Raw genomic sequence first — 21,078 nt, 5'->3', positions numbered from 1 at the left:
AATACAATGATTTGCAAATCCTTTTCAAGCCATATTCAGTTGAATATGCTACAAAGACAACATATTTGATGCTCAAACTCATAAACATTTTTTTGTTGTTGCAAATAATTATTAACTTTAGAATTTGATGGCAGCAACACGTGACAAAGAAGTTGGGAAAGGTGGCAATAAATACTGATAAAGTTGAGGAATGCTCATCAAAGACTTATTTGGAACATCCCACAGGTGTGCAGGCTAATTGGGAACAGGTGGGTGCCATGATTGGGTATAAAAACAGAAATGCTCAGTCTTTCACAAGAAAGGATGGGGCGAGGTACACCCCTTTGTCCACAACTGCGTGAGCAAATAGTCAAACAGTTTAAGAACAACGTTTCTCAATGTGCAATTGCAAGAAATGTAGGGATTTCAACATCTACGCTCCATAATATCATCAAAAGGTTCAGAGAATCTGGAGAAATCACTCCACGTAACATTGAATGACCGTGACCTTCGATCCCTCAGACGGCACTGTATCAAAAAGCGACATCAATCTCTAAAGGATATCACCACATGGGCTCAGGAACACTTCAGAAAACCACTGTCAGTAACTACAGTTGGTCGCTACATCTGTAAGTGCAAGTTAAAGCTCTACTATGCAAAGCGAAAGCCATTTATCAACAACACCCAGAAACACTACCGGCTTCTCTGGGCCCGAGATCATCTAAGATGGACTCATGCAAAGTGGAAAAGTGTTCTGTGGTCTGACGAGTCCACATTTCAAATTGTTTTTGGAAATATTCGACATCGTGTCATCTGGACCAAAGGGGAAGCGAACCATCCAGACTGTTATCGACACAAAGTGTAAAAGGCAGCATGTGTGATGGTATGGGGGTGTATTAGTGCCCAAGGCATGGGTAACTTACACATCTGTGAAGGCACCATTAATGCTGAAAGGTACATACAGGTTTTGGAACAACATATGCTGCCGTCTAAGCGCCGTCTTTTTCATGGACGCCCCTGCTTATTTCAGCAAGACAATGCCAAGCCACATTCAGCACGTGTTACAACAGCGTGGCTTCGTAAAAAAAAAGAGTGCGGGTACTTTCCTGGCCCGCCTGCAGTCCAGACCTGTCTCCCATCGAAAATGTGTGGCACATTATGAAGTGTAAAATACAATGGGAAATAGTTCCACTTTCAAAACTTCAACAATTAGTTTCCTCAGTTCTCAATCGTTTATTGAGTGTTGTTAAAAGAAAAGGTGATGTAACACAGTGGTGAACATGCCCTTTCCCAACTACTTTGGCACGTGTTGCAGCCATGAAATTCTAAGTTAATGATTATTTGCAAAAAAAAAATAAAGTTTATGAGTTTGAACATCAAATATGTTGTCTTTGTAGTGCATTCAATTGAATTTGGGTTGAAAATGATTTGCAAATCATTGTATTCCGTTTATATTTACATCTAACACAATTTCCCAACTCATATGGAAACAGGGTTTGTATTTGTATTTGTTTTCCTTCCGTAACCTCACCGCTTGCCTTTCTTCCTCTGTCCTCCCATAAGGGTCAGCAAACATGAATGTCACTCTGCAGCCTGAGGGCAAACAGCTCAATATTTTGGTATGCTACTGACATGAACATTTGCTAAATGTGTCGTATTGATGCAGGGTTACCACAGCCTAGTCTTGAAAAGTATACCATAGCTTTAATAATGATAACATACCATATTTGGACTGTATATTAGCCGCACCCACTCAATTTTAGGGAAATAAGTTGCAGATATTTGTGTCACAAAATGAATTATTTGCACAGAAATATTCTGTAAATGTTTATTTACATACCTTGACTGTTTTCAAACATAAAAGTAATATGGTAGTAAAACGGCTGATCAAACAAAACAGAAGTCATGGTCATGGACCCAATTTACTGAGGGATTTGTAAAACTGAATACAATACAAAAAGAATGTCCTTGTGAGTTAATAATACGACACAGACACTCGTAAATGTGTTAGCATATTGGCTAATGCTAGCAACGCTAGCTTGATTACATTACGATAGCACGTACAAATCTACTCAGTGGCCTGAGCCATTACCTCCCTGCTTGGCACTCAGCATCAAGGCTTGGAATTGGGGGTTAAATCACCAAAATGATTCCCGGGCGCGGCCACCGCTGCTGCTCACTGCTCCCCTCACCTCCCAGGGGGTGAACAAGGGAATGGGTCAAATGCAGAGGACAAATGTCACCACACCTAGTGTGTGTGTGACAATCATTGCTACTTTAACTTTAACTTAACTTAACAAACATGCATGAAAACACTCCTACAGACATCACTGTCATGTCTGTTGATCATGTTTTTGTTTGGCCATGTGCTGTTTGTTTTTTGGACTCTTTTTTTCCTGGTTGTGCACTCTTGTTTGTTTTGTTACCATGACTACCATTAGTTCCACCTGCTTCACGTTTTCACATTTTGAGCATACTTGCCAACCTTGAGACCTCCGATTTCGGGAGGTGGGGGGTGGGGGGTGGGGGCGTGGTCTGGGGTGGGGCGGGGGCGTGGTTAAGATATATATATATATATAAGAAATACTTGACTTTCAGTGAATTCTAGCTATATATATATATATATATATATATATATAAATAAAAGAAATACTTGAATTTCAGTGTTCATTTATTTACACATATACACACACATAACACTCCTCTACTCATTGTTGAGTTAAGGGTTGAATTGTCCATCATTGTTCTATTCTCTGTCACTATTTCAGAACACACACATTATACAAATATACATGATAAAATCAATAAGAAAACGGGAGCTCTAATTTGGGAGTCTGAATTAGGATCAGAAGTTCCTATATAAACATTGCGCACTCACGTCGCCATTTTGTATTGATTACTGCAGCTGTGCACTGGATTCATTCACAAATACAAACTACAACTCACAAACACTTTAGAGTTAGGCTCCACCATCAGAATGTGTACTTAAACTTATAAAGATCACATGGGTATTATTCAGTGAGTTGATTCACCAAAACTAACCTGTTATACAGGAGGAAAAAGCACACAGGACGTTTCAATTGTTCACAGACTGGTCGCGCTCATCAGAATGACAAGACACTTCCGGTGTGCAGGTGATAGCATTCAATTGGGAAGAAACGCCCTACTGCCCCCTACTGACCAATGTGAATACTGATAAATGTGTAATGACAGCTCCAAAAACGAATTCAAACCACAAAATAAACTAAATAAATCAACACAAAAATGTGACACATTATGGGTGGGTCACATGTGCATGTACAACAGGCTGTCAACACATCACTCAGGTCCGCTCCGCCTGAATTTCGGGAGATTTTCAGGAGAAAATTTGTCCCGGGAGGTTTTCGGGAGAGGCGCTGAATTTCGGGAGTCTCCCGGAAAATCCGGGAGGGTTGGCAAGTATGATTTTGAGTCACGCACCTGTTTTCACTAATCATGTCACCAGTATTTATGCTTGTAGTTGCCAGGCAGTCGGTCTGGCGACATTAACTCTGTTATACTCCATTGATTACGTGTTCCATGCCATAGTTCCATGCGTTTGTTTATTCATGTCACAGTTAGCAAGTGTTATTTATTTCATGTTCATAGTTTTTGCCCAAGTGCTAGTTTTGTTTTTTTAGCCAAGTTTGTCCTTCCGCCTTGTGCGCGCCTTTTGTTTGCACCCTTTTTTTTGTAGTTTATAGTGTTCAAATTCAATCATGTATCTACCTTCACGCCATGTCCGGTCCAGTCGCTTTGCACCACGGGAAAACAAACCACACCATAGTCCACACCTTGACAATCACACCTGGGACGCTTTAGTAAGGAAGAATTGTTTTAGTTATATTGTAAAACAATTCGCCGGTAAGGTCTATTCAGGTGTACTGGAGAGGAGGCTACGCCGGATAGTCGAACCTCGGATTCAGGAGGAACAGTGTGGTTTTGGTCCTGGTGGTGGAACTGTGGACCAGCTCTATACTCTCGGCAGGGTCCTTGAGGGTGCATGGGAGTTTGCCCAACCAGTCTACATGTGTTTTGTGGACTTGGAGAAGGCATTCGACCGTGTCCCTCGGGAATGTCCTGTGGGGAGTGCTCAGAGAGTACGGGGTATCGGACTGTCTGATTGTGGCGGTCCGCTCCCTGTATGATCAGTGCCAGAGCTTGGTCCGCATTGCCGGTAGTAAGTCGGACACGTTTCCAGTGAGGGTTGGACTCCGCCAAGGCTGCCCTTTGTCACCGATTCTGTTCATAACTTTTATGGACAGAATTTCTAGGCGCAGTCAAGGCGTTGAGGGGATCTGGTTTGGTGGCTGCAGGATTAGGTCTCTGCTTTTTGCAGATGATGTGGTCCTGATGGCTTCATCTGGCCAGGATCTTCAGCTCTCGCTGGATCGGTTCGCAGCCGAGTGTGAAGCGACTGGGATGAGAATCAGCACCTCCAAGTCCGAGTCCATGGTTCTCGCCCGGAAAAGGGTGGAGTGCCATCTCCGGGTTGGGGAGGAGATCTTGCCCCAAGTGGAGGAGTTCAAGTACCTCGGAGTCTTGTTCACGAGTGAAGGAAGAGTGGATCGTGAGATCGACAGGCGGATCTGTGCGGCGTCTTCAGTAATGCGGACTCTGTATCGATCCGTTGTGGTGAAGGAGCTGAGCCGGAAGGCAAAGCTCTCAATTTACCGGTCGATCTACGTTCCCATCCTCACCTATGGTCATGAGCTTTGGGTTATGACCGAAAGGACAAGATCACGGGTACAAGCGGCCAAAATGAGTTTCCTCCGCCGGGTGGCGGGGCTCTCCCTTAGAGATAGGGTGAGAAGCTCTGCCATCCGGGAGGAGCTCAAAGTAAAGCCGCTGCTCCTCCACATCGAGAGGAGCCAGATGAGGTGGTTCGGGCATCTGGTCAGGATGCCACCCGAACGCCTCCCTAGGGAGGTGTTTAGGGCACGTCCGACCGGTAGGAGGCCGCGGGGAAGACCCAGGACACGTTGGGAAGACTATGTCTCCCGGCTGGCCTGGGAACGCCTCGGGATCCCACAGGAAGAGCTGGACGAAGTGGCTGGGGAGAGGGAAGTCTGGGCTTCCCTGCTTAGGCTGCTGCCCCCGCGACCCGACCTCGGATCAGTGGAAGAAGATGGATGGATGGATGGATGGATATTGTAAAACTTACAAACGATGCTTGGACTGAACAGCACTTTTACTTCCGGTTGACAGCCCTGAATGGAAGGACACTGCAGCGCCTGCAGTGAGCAAACTCCACCAAAATGTGGCGCCATAGCACAAACAATAAAGCACATTTTCAGTGTATTTTCTTGGTGTTTTTTTAACTATTGTATAAAATAGCCAACAAGTTCCTATATTTAGTAGTACCAATAACAATGATGGACACAACTAGTTAGCCATCAATGACTGTGTGAACGTTAAGGGCGTCCGGCGCCATACCTTTAAAATGTATGATTATTTGAAATAACATCTGACGCGGCGTACAAAACGTGTTTACCTTTCGGTGTGTGTTTTTGTTACAGCGCCTGGTTAATGCAGAAAAAAAAAAGAATTCTGCACATTCTATTTGAATCCAAGTGTTGCCTTGACAGCACACCACTCATCACCATTGGCTGCTTGCTGCAGCCCAATCAGCTGAGCTCGGGAGGAAGTCACGTGCCTTCTCTGGGTTTGTAGGGCTTCTTTCACCCCTCCACGTGCCACGGTAGGGGGCGGGACCAAAACAAACCGGCCGATTGGCTTAGCGCTTGTCACCAGCTCGCGGACTGCTTCTCTTAAAGGGCCAGGCACCGTGTTGTTATTCCGACCTTCCCTCAAAGGAATGACCAAATCCCGCCAAACTGCGCATGCGTACGTCAGCCTGCGTCTTTTAATCGATAAACACAACTATAAACAAACTGTCAACAGCATTTTTTTTTTTCATTTTTTTTTTTTTTTTTTTGCACTTTAGTATCAAAGTAGACCCCCCTGATAGAATGTTCTAGAACGTGACACTTGATTTCCCACGCAGGCTAACATTATTTCAGCGCGCTGATCATGAAGTGTTTGCAAAACATCGCCCCCTGGCCCGCCCCATGGGGGCGTGGTATCCACCATGTGGGCGTGGTCTCGAGACGGTAGCAGGAAAAAAAAAACAAGCTCCGGCCACACACGTCATACTACCGCGAGCCGCCGCACGGACTAGAGGGGACTACTCCGCGTCTCGCTCGGCCTGGGAAGCAGTACGCGCGAACAATTTAAAATACCACCCATTAGAACGGAACACGCTTTTTCTGGCGGTGAGTTTTATTATTATTTTTTTTTTTTGTAAAACGCTTGTTGGTGTTGCTAGGGAAGAATGGCGGATGTATATTGCCTCCACGGGTGTCAACAAATAGTCCGCAGGGCATGCCGGGGCAAAGGCGTGTTGGTCGGCGAGTAAATAAGTGTTTATTTTGTGTTCAAGTAGCGACTTTTATTCGTGGTTTAGTCGGGCAAAAATGTCTGTAATAGCCGTTTGTTTTGACGTCAAAAGTTCGCCCGCTATTAGACAAACTTGACACAATGAGCATACCAAGGTAATATTTTGGCTAGCGCAACAACTTCTCATTTTAATGCGCTTACATTTGATTAAAAAAATTACGACGATATATAACTATGTATATATATAGCTTGTAACCCGATATGTAACTATATATCGGGTTATAACACGGTCCCGGGCGGGACTCGAACTCGCGTCCTCCTGACTGAGCGCGCCAGCTTGAAGTCAACTAAGGTAAACATGGCCGTCACATTGCAAAGGTGTCAAATGAAGGCCCGGGGGCCACATGCGGCCCGTTAAGCTTTCCAATCTGGCCCGCCGGACATTCCCAAAATAATTTTTTTTTAGATCCTTAGGATGGAAAGTGTACACATTATGACGTGCAGTGATGTTTTCTAATGACCGTAAGTCTTGAACTATACTACGCAATCTAAGTCACACCAAGTAGTGTGGGCGTGGTTTGTTTACGCAGAGTGTCATCCTGAAATGTGGGTGTCAGGGACAGACGCGGAAGGAGATTTCTACAACAACGTTCTAAAGCTTAGTGACGTATCACATATATCCAGAGGTGGGTAGAGTAGCCAGAAATTGTACTCAAGTACTGTTACTTTAGAGATTTATTACTCAAGTAAAAGTAAGGAGTAGTCACCCAAATATTTACTTGAGTAAAAGTAAAAAGTATGTTGTGAAAAAGCTACTTAAGTAACTGATGAGTAACCTGTTCGTTTAATGATGACGGCAACAAATAATGCACAAAAACATAAAAATAGCAATGAGCGAATTCAGAGCCAGGAATATCTCTTAAGCAACTAAAACAATAATATATATTAAATAATAATACATTAACATAAAAACAACTTAGGCAAATTGAGCCACAATAACTTAACAGCACGATAGGCTCAGTAGGCAGAGATTACAAAGGAAAATAACAAGTTAGCCTTTACGCAAACCATAAACTGATAGGTGTGGGCTGCATCTGGGATCACACTGTGCACTTCTGATTGGTGTTTCTATGCATGCGTGAGTGTGTGTGTCTTTGTCTGTGTCTCTATGAGGCATTAATAAATGTCCCCACACGATGTACATTTGACAGTGATTCATAGCAGGGAAGCTAGCATCAGCCTACGGTGACAGCCAAAATATCTACTAACGTTACTTACCGCCACGTGCTTCCTCAAATTTGACGTTGAGTTCATGTAAGCTTGAGCTTGTTGGTGTTTTGCCGCTGAAACTTTATGTGCAGTTGATCACGTGACCGCTTGGCTCTGTTTGATTGGTGAAACGGAGTCAAACGTCACCAGTGACTGTATTTGATTGGTGAAACGCAGGCATGCGATGGATCCTACTTTGAAGGTCTGTCTGACAAACCAAAACAAACAAAGCGTGCATTAACAGATGGATAAAAATCTGTAGCGAGTTGAATGTAGATAAATGGAGCGAAGTATGTTGCGTTAAAACTACTCTTAGAAGTACAATTTATCCCAAAAGTTACTCAAGTAGATGTAACGGAGGAAATGTAGCGCGTTACTACCCACCTCTGCATATATCAGATTCTAGGTGATTTTTTTTTTTACCCTTAGTGTTCATATTTTACTGTGTTTGTTGCATTTTTGTTGATTGTAAAATATGTGAATGGAGAGGGGGGGTGTTTTCATATGTTGTCAATATTCAGTGTTTTATCCTTCATAGTTAATATTGTAACATTCTTTATTTTCATGTATATTCTGGGTGTCTCATTCAGTAAAAAAATGTCTGTCATAACGGTTTTAGCATTCAATGAGATATTATTGTGAGGTTTTGTATTAGTGTTCCTAAAAATAGATATACATTTTTTTTTCTCTACATTTGGCTCCCTGAGGCAACAATAATTGCCCAGGCCTGGTGTATATGGTTCTGAATGACGTCTGAATTGCATTTGCTGATGATGTTATTGTTTGAAAGTGTCCAAGTTCTTCTTATTTGGACGCTGCACCTGCGTGGATGAAGCGTTGTTGCCTTGTTAAAAAGGTGGGTGTGTTTGCATGGCATGAGGGGTTGGAGCCAGTGCACAGGTGGAGCAGCAGAGGGAGACAGTCTTTGTGGTGGCTGGCAGGCCTGCCCTGCTGCCCCGGGGCATTCATGGAGCATCTTAGCGTTTATTTACCCATGACCAGCAGACTGTGACACTGGCATGCTGGTGTGGACGGTGCAAGCATTGTGCTCACTATCATGATATCAGTAGTTGTTTGCGTCAAACAGGGCTCCTCCAAACGTTTTTCTCTGAAAATTGAAAACATGCAGGGGCCGTTTGGATATTTTCCATTTATTCTATATTTATTGTAACACTTAAAGCAGGCGTGAGAAAGTCCTTTTCATTGAGGGCCACATGGCAGCTATGGCCGCCCTCAGAGGGCCGCTTTTAACAGTGAATAATAGACAGTATGAATATAAATGTGTATATATAAAACATGTCTGTCTTTTTTTACGTACGCTGTACAAAAACAAATCTTTACATTGTACTGGTAAAAACTGGCAGCTCAGTCGCCACAATTTTACCGTAATATTTAAATAAAATAAAAAAATGTTTACAGCATGTAAAATAAATTTTTTTAATTAAATTAACTTTTAATTAATTTTACGTAAAAATTCATGCAAGTTTTTTATACTGCAAAATCTACGGTTGTTTTTTTTTTTATAGTGTATTATTACTCTATATCAAAAGTGGATTTTACTGTAAAAAATGTCCGACGTACAGTTTGTTGGATTACTTGCTTTGAAATCATAAGTCTAGCAGATATTTAAGCATTTATCTTTATTTGAACAATAACATTGTTTTGAAATGTATGATGTGATAATATTTGGTTTTATTGTTAGAGATTATTCTAGGGCTGCAGCTAACGATTATTTTTCTATCGATTAATCTATAGATTATTTTTTCGATTAATCGGTTAATCTATAGATTATTTTTTCGATTAATCTATAGATTATTTTTCCTTTTACCGATTTTTTTTTATTTATTTAAAATGAAGAGGAAAAAATAAATGTAGGCCAGTTTTTTCAAAAGGCATGGCTTTTATTTACAAAAAAAAAAGAATGGCCACTAGTCAGTCAACATTGACAACAACATGACAAAATATTCTGTAACAATGTAAACATTTAAAACTTTTAACATTTAACAAAATTAAAAGTAGCTTATTTGCTTTTTAATGTGCAAATATAAAAGTAAACATCCAGTGCAAATCTTAATATTCTGGAATAGTATAAGCATTTCAAAAGTAAAAGTATTGCTTATTTTGCTTTAAAATGTGCAAAAATAAAGATAAACATCCAATACAAAAAAGTGCAAAACGGAAATATTCTGTAACAAGTGTAAACATTTCAACAAAAGTAAAAGTATTGCTTATTTGCTAAAATGTGCAAAAATAAAGCTAAACATCCAATACAAAAAAGTGTACAGTGTAAACATTTCAACAAAAGTAAAAGTATTGCTTATTTTGCTTAATAACACAACAATGATAGTATGATTAAAGTGAAAGTTAATTGTTGGTTTGTACATAGTATATGTAACTGTTAATGTTGTAAAAGGTATTTGCACAACTAATTAATGTTAGCGTTTGTGACACGTCTTGTGCCGTGGGGTTCTTTCAGGACCGACAGACTGAACGCCAGACGGCTTTGCCAGGTTTACAATCTTTTAATTTTACACAAAGTCTTTTCTCTTCCAACTGCGCGGATCGCGCACCTGGGCACGATTGCGGCGTCGCTCCCGGCGCGCCCCGCCTCGCAGCTCGCTCGCCGCCGCCGCCTCTCCACAGCGTTAAAGAGGAGCGCGTCTTTGTAAACACTGAACAGGCACGCCAAACGCGCCTCTCAGAGCGAAACGGTGCTTTAGTTTATGAATTTACAACGCAGATACAAATGACACATTCATGTTTTTGTGTAATAATGACAACGTATACGCACGCGGACGATTGACTTGTTGATGGTGATGTCAAGAACGCTGTCGGGGGTTTTCTTTTCAAATGTTCGTTCATAGCCGTTGTGCTGCTATGATAGGCCATTTCCGCTCGACACAGTGTGCATACAACAACATTATTAGGCCGTTTATTGAAATACTCCCACACTTTTGACGACTTTTGGTGTGCTTTTTTCCCCTCGCTCGCATCGTCTGCTTTGCGCTCCGCCATGACAGTAAAGTAGTGTGACGTAAATATGTGACGCGCCGACGCACAAAAACGGCGTCGACGTATTTACGTAACCGATGACGTCGACTACGTCGACGCGTCGTTTCAGCCTTAGATTATTCCAGTGTAAATATATGTAATTGTATGCAGTACATTTATTTTTGTAATACATTTATTAAGAAAAGATAAGGTACTTTATTTACACATATTATTCCCCTTGAGTTTGACACCTGTGTTTAACAAGTGTTAAAAAAAAAAGTCATATATTAATGCAAACATATGTATACATAGACTTGAAGTCTATCCGTTGACATAAAGTTAAATATTTTATGCCATTTTTGTCAAAGAAACCCTGTTTTTTTTTATGGCAAAAATACAAAACATGCAATATTTCCCGCCTGAAAAAATGTTCTAAGTGTAATATTTAATGTGAAGTAATTGGAGCCCTGAAGAAGTAAATCAATCATAACAACAGTACTTTTGATTCAATATTATACTCTAAACAATGACGGTTTAAAGAAAAAATCTGATTAAAGGTTTCGGGAGATTCAAAAAGGTTTAAAAGTGTTAAAAATAAGTATTTTAATTTCAATGCTTGAATCTCTAGATCAGTTTATTATAATGTTGTCATTATGGTAGTACTTGATGAATACTTAGGTCTACTACACTACTGTATTTAATGTTGTCATTATGGTAGTACTTGATGAATACTTAGGTCTACTACACTACTGTATTTAATGTTGTCATTATGGTAGTACTTGATGAATACTTAGGTCTACTACACTACTGTATTTAATGTTGTCATTATGGTGGTACTTGATGAATACTTAGGTCTACTACACTACTGTATTTAATGTTGTCATTATGGTGGTACTTAATGAATACTTTGGTCTACTACACTACTGTATTTAATGTTGTCATTATGGTGGTACTTAATGAATACTTAGGTCTACTACACTACTGTATTTAATGTTGTCATTATGGTGGTACTTAATGAATACTTAATCCACTAGCAGCTCTGTGCGACGTTGATCCACATATTGTGCATGCCACCTTGATCCACATAGTGTGTGTCACCTTGATCCACATAGGCCTCACCTTTTCTCCTCCAAACATATTGCTGGGTATTGTGGCCAAACAGCTCCATTTTTGCTTCATCTGACCACAGAACTTTCCTCCAGAAGGTCTTATCTTTGTCCATGGGATGTCAGATGAAACAAAAATGGAGCTGTTTGGCCACAATACCCAGCAATATGTTTGGAAGTGAAAAGGTGAGGCCTTTAATTCCAAGAGCACCATCCCTACCGTCAAGCATGGTGGTGGTAGTATTATGCTCTGGGCCTGTTTTGCTGCCAATGGAACTGCTGCTTTAAATGGGACAATGAAAAAGGAGGATTAGCTCCAAATTCTTCAGGACAAGCTAAAATCATCAGCCCGGAGCTAGAATGAAGGTTTTAGAATGGCCTTCCCAAAGTCCTGACTTAAAGGTGTGGACAATGCTGAAGAAACAAGTCCATGTCAGAAAAGCAACACATTTAGCTGAAGTGCAGCAATTTAGTGGTCAAGTGGTCAAGCAGAAGCTTGTGGATGGCTACCAAAAGCGCCTTATTGCAGGTAAACTTGCCAAGGGACATATAAGCAAATATTAACATTGCTGTATGTATACTTTTGACCCTCACATTTTCAGTAGAGCCATAATAAATTCATAAAAGAAGCAAACAAAGGGTGGCTATTTTGAAGAAACTGGAATATAAAACATGTTTTCAGTTATTTCACCTTTCTTTGTTTTTTTGATTGATTGATTGAAACTTGTATTAGTAGATTGCACAGTACAGTACATATTCCCTACAATTGACCTCTAAATGGTAACACCCCAATAAGTTTTTCACACTTGTTTAAGTCGGGATCCACATTGATTCATGGTACAGATATATACTATCATCATAATACAGTCATCACACAAGTTAATCATCAGAGTATATACATTGAATTATTTACATTATTTACAATGCGGGGGGTGGGATGGGGAGGGTTTGGTTGATATCAGCACTTCAGTCATCAACAATTGCATCATCAGAGAAATGGACATTAGAACCGTGTAGGACTGACTTGGTAGGATATGTACAGCGAGTAGTGGACATAGAGAGAGAGAGATCAGAAAGCATAAGAATAAGTATCTACATTTGATTATTTACATTTGATTATTTACAATCCAGGGAGGTGGGATGTGGAAGGGAGGGTGTTAGTTTAGGGTTGAAGTTGCCTGTTCTTTTAGTGTGGTTTTGAAGGAGGATAGAGATGCACTTTCTTTTACACCTGTTGGGAGTGCATTCCACATTGATTTGGCATAGAAGGAGAATGAGTTAAGACCTTTGTTAGATGGGAATCTGGGTTTAACGTGGTTAGTGGAGCTCCCCCTGGTGTTGTGGTTATGGCGGTCATTTACGTTAAGGAAGTAGTTTGACATGTACTTGGGTATCAGGGAGGTGTAGCGGATTTTATAGACCAGGCTCAGTGCAAGTTGTTTTACTCTGTCCTCCACCCTGAGCCAGCCCACTTTGGAGAAGTGGGTAGGAGTGAGGTGTGATCTGGGGTGGAGGTCTAGAAGTAATCTGACTAGCTTGTTCTGGGATGTTTGGAGTGTAGATTTGAGGGTTTTGGAGGTGCTAGGGTACCAGGAGGTGCATGCGTAGTCGAAAAAGGGTTGAACGAGAGTTCCCGCCAGAATCTTCATGGTGCTTTTGTTGACCAGAGAGGAGATTCTGTAGAGAAATCTCGGTCGTTGGTTGACCTTTTTGATGACCTTGGTTGCCATTTGATCACAGGAAAGATTAGCCTCTAGAATGGAACCTAGGTAGGTGACCTCATCTTTCCTGGTGATAACAATGTCACCCACTTTTATAGTGAAGTCACTGACTTCACTATAAAAGTGGACTCCACATGTGTTCATTCATAGTTTTGATGTGACAATCTACAATGTAAATAGTCATGAAAATAAAGAAAACACATTGAATGAGAAGGTGTGTCCAAACTTTTGGCATGTACTGTATATATATATATATATACAGGTAAAAGCCAGTAAATTAGAATATTTTGAAAAACTTGATTTATTTCAGTAATTGCATTCAAAAGGTGTAACTTGTACATTATATTTATTCATTGCACACAGACTGATGCATTCAAATGTTTATTTCATTTAATTTTGATGATTTGAAGTGGCAACAAATGAAAATCCAAAATTCCGTGTGTCACAAAATTAGAATATTGTGTAAGGCTAATACAAAAAAGGGATTTTTAGAAATGTTGGCCAACTGAAAAGTATGAAAATGAAAAATATGAGCATGTACAATACTCAATACTTGGTTGGAGCTCCTTTTGCCTCAATTACTGCGTTAATGCGGCGTGGCATGGAGTCCATGAGTTTCTGGCACTGCTCAGGTGTTATGAGAGCCCAGGTTGCTCTGATAGTGGCCTTCAACTCTTCTGCGTTTTTGGGTCTGGCATTCTGCATCTTCCTTTTCACAATACCCCACAGATTTTCTATGGGGCTAAGGTCAGGGGAGTTGGCGGGCCAATTTAGAACAGAAATACCATGGTCCGTAAACCAGGCACGGGTAGATTTTGCGCTGTGTGCAGGCGCCAAGTCCTGTTGGAACTTGAAATCTCCATCTCCATAGAGCAGGTCAGCAGCAGGAAGCATGAAGTGCTCTAAAACTTGCTGGTAGACGGCTGCGTTGACCCTGGATCTCAGGAAACAGAGTGGACCGACACCAGCAGATGACATGGCACCCCAAACCATCACTGATGGTGGAAACTTTACACTAGACTTCAGGCAACGTGGATCCTGTGCCTCTCCTGTCTTCCTCCAGACTCTGGGACCTCGATTTCCAAAGGAAATGCAAAATTTGCATGGTTGGGTGATGGTTTGGGGTGCCATGTCATCTGCTGGTGTCGGTCCACTCTGTTTCCTGAGATCCAGGGTCAACGCAGCCGTCTACCAGCAAGTTTTAGAGCACTTCATGCTTCCTGCTGCTGACCTGCTCTATGGAGATGGAGATTTCAAGTTCCAACAGGACTTGGCGCCTGCACACAGCGCAAAATCTACCCGTGCCTGGTTTACGGACCATGGTATTTCTGTTCTAAATTGGCCCGCCAACTCCCCTGACCTTAGCCCCATAGAAAATCTGTGGGGTATTGTGAAAAGGAAGATGCAGAATGCCAGACCCAAAAACGCAGAAGAGTTGAAGGCCACTATCAGAGCAACCTGGGCTCTCATAACACCTGAGCAGTGCCAGAAACTCATCGACTCCATGCCACGCCGCATTAACGCAGTAATTGAGGCAAAAGGAGCTCCAACCAAGTATTGAGTATTGTACATGCTCATATTTTTCATTTTCATACTTTTCAGTTGGCCAACATTTCTAAAAATCCCTTTTTTGTATTAGCCTTAAGTAATCTAATTTTGTGACACATGGAATTTTGGATTTTCTTTTGTTGCCACTTCAAATCATCAAAATTAAATGAAATAAACATTTGAATGCATCAGTCTGTGTGCAATGAATAAATATAATGTACAAGTTACACCTTTTGAATGCAATTACTGAAATAAATCAAGTTTTTCAAAATATTCTAATTTACTGGCTTTTACCTGTATATGTATGTATATATATAATCTAGCCACTTATTGCTATTTTGGCTATTGTGATAAAGTTTTGGCTGACAATAAAATGACAATGTGTTCTGACAAAATCTGATGCTAGTGTATCATTTTAGCCACACCCACTGGATCCGCCCACTCAGGGCCTTTCCATACATGGCTCCACTTTGGCGGAGCCGCTACAAATGCATGAAGTTGCCTCATGATTTATTGTTGACACGGTGAGATGATGTTCTATCTGCTGGAGGGCAAAGTTAACAGGATGTTATGTTTCCTTGTTGATGTGGTGACAGATCCACACCACACGTCACCTCTGAAGTTTCCCTCTGTCTGCTTTGTCCCGCAGGGAGTTTTAACGCTGAGGCGTGGCATGGACGATGAGGAGGAGGACATGTCACGGCCCATCTCGCAGCTCTGGGGAACGCCCTTCAGGGAGGCCAAATACGAAGAGCGGGCCATGCAGCTCCAATCAAGGCTCTCTGCCGTCAGCGTGGCCACGCCCACCTCGCTCAGCCTCAACAACAACAACAGTATCAACATGCTGGCCTGCAGCCTGCAGCCTCGTGTGCCCTTTCATGGTGAGCAGGGTCACATGCTGACCTCGTCTCACACACTTTCTTACCTTCTTGAGACCTTTCATGGTGAGCAGGGTCACATGCTGACCTCGTCTCACACACTTTCTTACCTTCTTGAGCCCTGAGAAAAATCCCTACTTCTTAAGAACCACCCTTTCTAGATATATAAATATTTGTCATCCAAGTGTTGTTTTTTAAATCCATGTTTAATATCTGCTTGCCACTTTGACTTACAATGTCACAGCAAGGTCATCTGTTAGTAAAACATGTCATCAAAAGTGCCTTTGCAAATTGTGCAACAAGGCTATTGTTCATATTCAAATATATTCCCAGTTAATAAAACAGTACTTAGAAATGAAATGGATGATGAAAATGAATAGAAAAGTAGAAACCAAATCCTGAATCGTTAACGTTGTACAAACCAGTCAGCACTTTGTCACACACATAACTCCTGCATTGTTTCACCACGTCTAATCCAATCAGTGTGACATGAGCCTACAAGAATCCTGACCACGCGCAGGCTGTTTGTCCACCATTGTGGCAGCTTTCAAAGTCATCAGCGTGCAAACAAGCATTATTAGCCCCGTCGCTGCATGTAGTGCAAGCACTAATGGGTGTCGTGTCCTGGGCTCCTCACCGTCACTCACTTGAGAGGGCAGTCGGCGAGGAACTCTGCACATGACACCATGAAACACACCATCGCCTTCTCACAGAGTGGCATGGTGGGAGAAGGAAGAAGAATGTTAGGTCAGGCCTGGGCAATTATTTTGCCTTGGGGGGCCAAATTGAGGAAAAAAATGTGTTTGGGGGCCGGTATATCTATTCTTAGGAACACTAATACAAAACCTCACAATAATGTCTGATTGAATGCTAAAAACTTTACGACAGACCGCCTTAAATGGAATGGAATTTTAATTTTTTTTTACTGAATGAGACACCCAGAATGTAGATGAAAATAAAGAATGTTACAATATTAACTATGAAGGATAAAACACTGAATATTGACAACATTTGAACGCCACACACCCTCTCCATCCACATGTTTTAAAATCAACAGAAATGCAACAAACACAGTGAAATATGAACGTGAAGGGTAAAAAATAAACCCCACCTACAATCTGATACATTTGATCACTAAGCTTTAGAACTTTGTTGTACAAATCTCCTTCCAAGTCTGTCCCTGACACCCACATTTCTGTGGAAACACTCCACACCCACACTGCTTGGTACCTCGTCTGAGCTGCTGTGACTTGCATTACCATAGTAACTAATTACATGACCATAGTAACTAATTACATGACCATAGTAACTCATTAGATGACCATAGTAACTAATTAGATTACCATAGTAACTAATTAGATGACCATAGTAACTAATTAGATGACCATAGTAACTAATTCGATGACCATAGTAACTAATTCGATGACCATAGTAACTAATTACATGACCATAGTAACTAATTAGATGACCATAGTAACTAATTAGATGACCATAGTAACTAATTACATGACCATAGTAACTAATTAGATGACCATAGTAACTCATTAGATGACCATAGTAACTCATTAGATGACCATAGTAACTAATTACATGACCATAGTAACTCATTAGATGACCATAGTAACTCATTAGATGACCATGGTAACTCATTAGATGACCATGGTAACTCATTAGATGACCATAGTAACTAATTAGATGACCATAGTAACTAATTAGATGACCATAGTAACTCATTACATGACCATAGTAACTAATTCGATGACCATAGTAACTAATTACATGACCATAGTAACTAATTAGATGACTATAGTAACTAATTAGATGACCATAGTAACTCATTACATGACCATGGTAACTCATTAGATGACCATGGTAACTCATTAGATGACCATAGTAACTAATTACATGACCATAGTAACTAATTAGATGACCATTGTAACTCATTAGATGACCATCGTAACTAATTACATGATCATAGTAATTAATTACATGACCATAGTAACTAATTACATGACCATAGTAACTCATTAGATGACCATCGTAACTAATTACATGATCATAGTAATTAATTACATGACCATAGTAACTAATTACATGACCATAGTAACTAATTACATGACCATAGTAACTAATTAGATGACCATAGTAACTAATTAGATGACCATAGTAACTTATTAGATGACCATAGTAACTCATTAGATGACCATAGTAACTAATTAGATGATCATAGTAACTAATTAGATTAGCAATATAACTAATTAGATGAGCATAGTAACTAATTAGATGATCATAGTAACTCATTAGATTAGCAATATAACTAATTAGATGAGCATAGTAACTAGTATATCATGCAGATTCCAAGCATGTAAAGACTTAGTATAGTTGAAGGTCCTTAGAAAACATGAGTGCACATCATAATGGCAACTACACTTTCCTTCTTAAAGATCTAAAATAATTATTTGGGAATGTCCTGCGGGCCAGATTGAAAATCTTAACGTGCCGCATGTGGCCCCAGGTCTGTATTAGTTAATTAATGAGGCCTTTTCTACATAGTCTTTTCTTGTACGTAAAGTAAAATGTTTCCATTCCCGAAATAGTACACAGTAGGGCGGACAAAATTGATTTTCGAATGAATCGCGATTCTTATTTGTAACCATTCTTAATCCATGAAAAAAATATACAACTTTTTTTTGTTTTTAATATGTCCTGTGTAGCCTCTTAGGCAAATCATAATGTTGATGTAGATGAGAGGTGTCATAGTGGTTTTCACTGAGGGCCACATGGCAGTTATGTTTGGCCCCAGAGGGCCGCGTCTAACAGTGAATACTATTATTACACCAGTTTTAATGCATTTTATTAGTAGATATTTTAAACTAAAATGTAAAAAAAAAAAAGTTGCAAGTTGCAATAATTACACCTCAAATTGTAGTGTCTATTACCGTATTTTCCGCACCATAAGGCGCCCTGGGTTATAAGCCGCGCCTTCAATGAACGGCATATTTCAAAACTTTGTCCACATATAAGCCGCCCCGTTTTGTAAGCCGCATCTAACTGCGCTAAAGGAATGTCAAAAAAACAGTCAGATAGGTCAGTCAAACTTTAATAATATATTAAAAACCAGCGTTCTAACAACTCTGTTCACTCCCAAAATGTACGCAAATGTGCAATCACAAACATACGTATATCAACATGGACAGAGCTGCGTGAAAAAAGCCACCCGGCCTCTTCGCGTAAACTTAAACTTACCTTAACCACTCGCTCATCTTTTCTTCATCCATCCCTTCGAGTTAGCTTTTATGATGACGCCGGCTGGAAAGGTCTCTTTTGGCAAGGTCTTCCTTTTGAATATCACCATGGGTGGAAGTTTCTGGCCATTAGCATGGCAAGCTAGAACCACAGTGAAGGATGACTTCTCATTCCCTGTGGTGCGAATATTCACCGTACGTGCTCCCGTTGTATCCACAGTGCGGTTCACAGGAATATCAGTTGCTGTGAAATAGTAATCCGTGTGCGGATGGAGAGATTGCGTCTTTTCATGAACCGGATCCTTGTCACTTAGTAGGAGCCATTTTGTGGTCTTTACAGATGTAAACACACAAAGGAAATGAAACGTACGGTAATATCCGCGCGCTTTTTCTTCTTCTACGCGGGCGGGTGGTTGCTTACAGTAGAAGAAGAAGCGCTTCCTGTTCTATGGGGGCGGGTGCTTACCTTGGCGGTTGCTTGCGTAGAAGAAGAAGCGCTTCCTGTTCTACCGGGAAAAAAGATGGCGGCTGTTTACCGTAGTTGCGAGATCGAAACTTTACGAAAATGAATCGTAATATTAATCCATATATAAAGCGCACCGGGTTATAAGGCGCACTGTCAGCTTTTGAGAAAATTTGTGGTTTTTAGGTGCGCCTTATAGTGCGGAAAATACGGTATTGATTCTGAGTTAGTTTGAATTGAAAATGGATCCTGAATGGAATGGAATGACATATCCTGGTACATAGTAGAGTAGATGGTGTGTACATGTGTTGTAGTAAACATGGCTCTCCTTCTAGGACTGCGCTCCCACTTCCCCTCTCCATTCGAGCCCCTGGAGGACCGAGGAGAGAGGCGAGCTGGCGCGCAGGAGAGGCGGCGACCGAGGAGGGATGACAGGATGGCGGGGAGTCCCGGGGAGCAGGCGGAGGCGAGCGTGGAGACGCAAATCGGCCAAAAACTAAGAGAGATCGGAGACAAGTTCCAGCAGGATCACATAGAACTGGTAAGAGCCACAACATTAGGTACAACCTCAGGCAGTGGTCCTAACAACACATAATGACATCATTAAACTTCTGTGGTATACTAGGCCCAAGTATTCATTAATTACCACTATAATGACAACATTAAAATACAGTAGTGTAGTATATTTAACATTTTGGGACACAGTTTGAACAGTAACACTGTGTTTGAATATTCTATCAAGTGGTCTACCAACAGATCAGGGGTGTCTAAACTCCATACATCATGATTTAATAATACAACTTTGTGATACAGGTGAGAAAGAACAATATTTGTTTTATTATCACAATTTCAGCTTTTTCTCATCACATTAGTTGTTTTGTTTTCTTACTGATTTGTCATTTTATTTTGGCGATACGCGGCGGGGCCAACAACAGACGGCCCCCGGGCCTTACTTTGGACACCCCTGCACCAGCCACAGTACCACAATGTGACACACCACTGTTGACAGAGGGCCCCTGATAGGCGCTCACGTTGGTCACATGACCCCAGACACTTGGTCAACGAGTCCCCGCTCCTTATCTGCCGCTTGTTGTTGTTGAGGCCCCGTGTCAACTAGGCTGCTGAGGGCCACAGACAGTCCAAATAACATTGTTGTTGTTCAGGCCCCGTGTCAACTAGGCTGCTGAGGGCCACAGACAGTGTGCAATGAAGCCAGATAAAAGTGGAGTTAGTCCAAATAACATTGTTGTTGTTGTTGTTGTTGAAGCCCCGTGTCAACAAGGCTGCTGAGGGCCACAGACAGTCCAAATAACATTGTTGTTGTTCAGGCCCCGTGTCAACTAGCCTGCTGAGGGCCACAGACAGTGTGCGATGAAGCCAGACAAAAGTGGAGTTAGTCCAAATAACGGTAGTTTAGAAAGAGGGAGTGTGTCTGGGCTGCCTGTCTAAAAATAGCCTCTC

At 41.2% G+C, this 21,078-nt stretch overlaps 1 protein-coding gene across 2 annotated transcripts in view; it reads left to right on the top strand.

The window, feature by feature from the left end:
• The window catches only part of bmf2 (BCL2 modifying factor 2), a 46,897-nt gene that overhangs the window by 8,576 nt on the left and 17,243 nt on the right, over positions 1-21,078 (top strand). The window contains exons 3-5 of one of the 2 annotated variants that reach the window (XM_072916151.1): positions 1,543-1,598; positions 15,681-15,912; positions 19,953-20,158. In XM_072916151.1, coding sequence (XP_072772252.1) covers positions 1,554-1,598; positions 15,681-15,912; positions 19,953-20,158 — 483 coding nt within the window. In that variant the 5' untranslated portion in view covers positions 1,543-1,553. Of the gene's footprint in view, positions 1-1,517; positions 1,599-15,680; positions 15,913-19,952; positions 20,159-21,078 lie in introns of those variants that run through there. The other variant, XM_072916152.1, reaches the window with a different exon arrangement.

Source organism: Nerophis lumbriciformis, linkage group LG26 (assembly GCF_033978685.3).
Source record: "Nerophis lumbriciformis linkage group LG26, RoL_Nlum_v2.1, whole genome shotgun sequence".
NCBI lineage: Eukaryota > Metazoa > Chordata > Actinopteri > Syngnathiformes > Syngnathidae > Nerophis > Nerophis lumbriciformis.
Note: the sequence above shows the minus strand (reverse complement) of the source record. Positions and strands in the feature narration are given on the sequence as shown.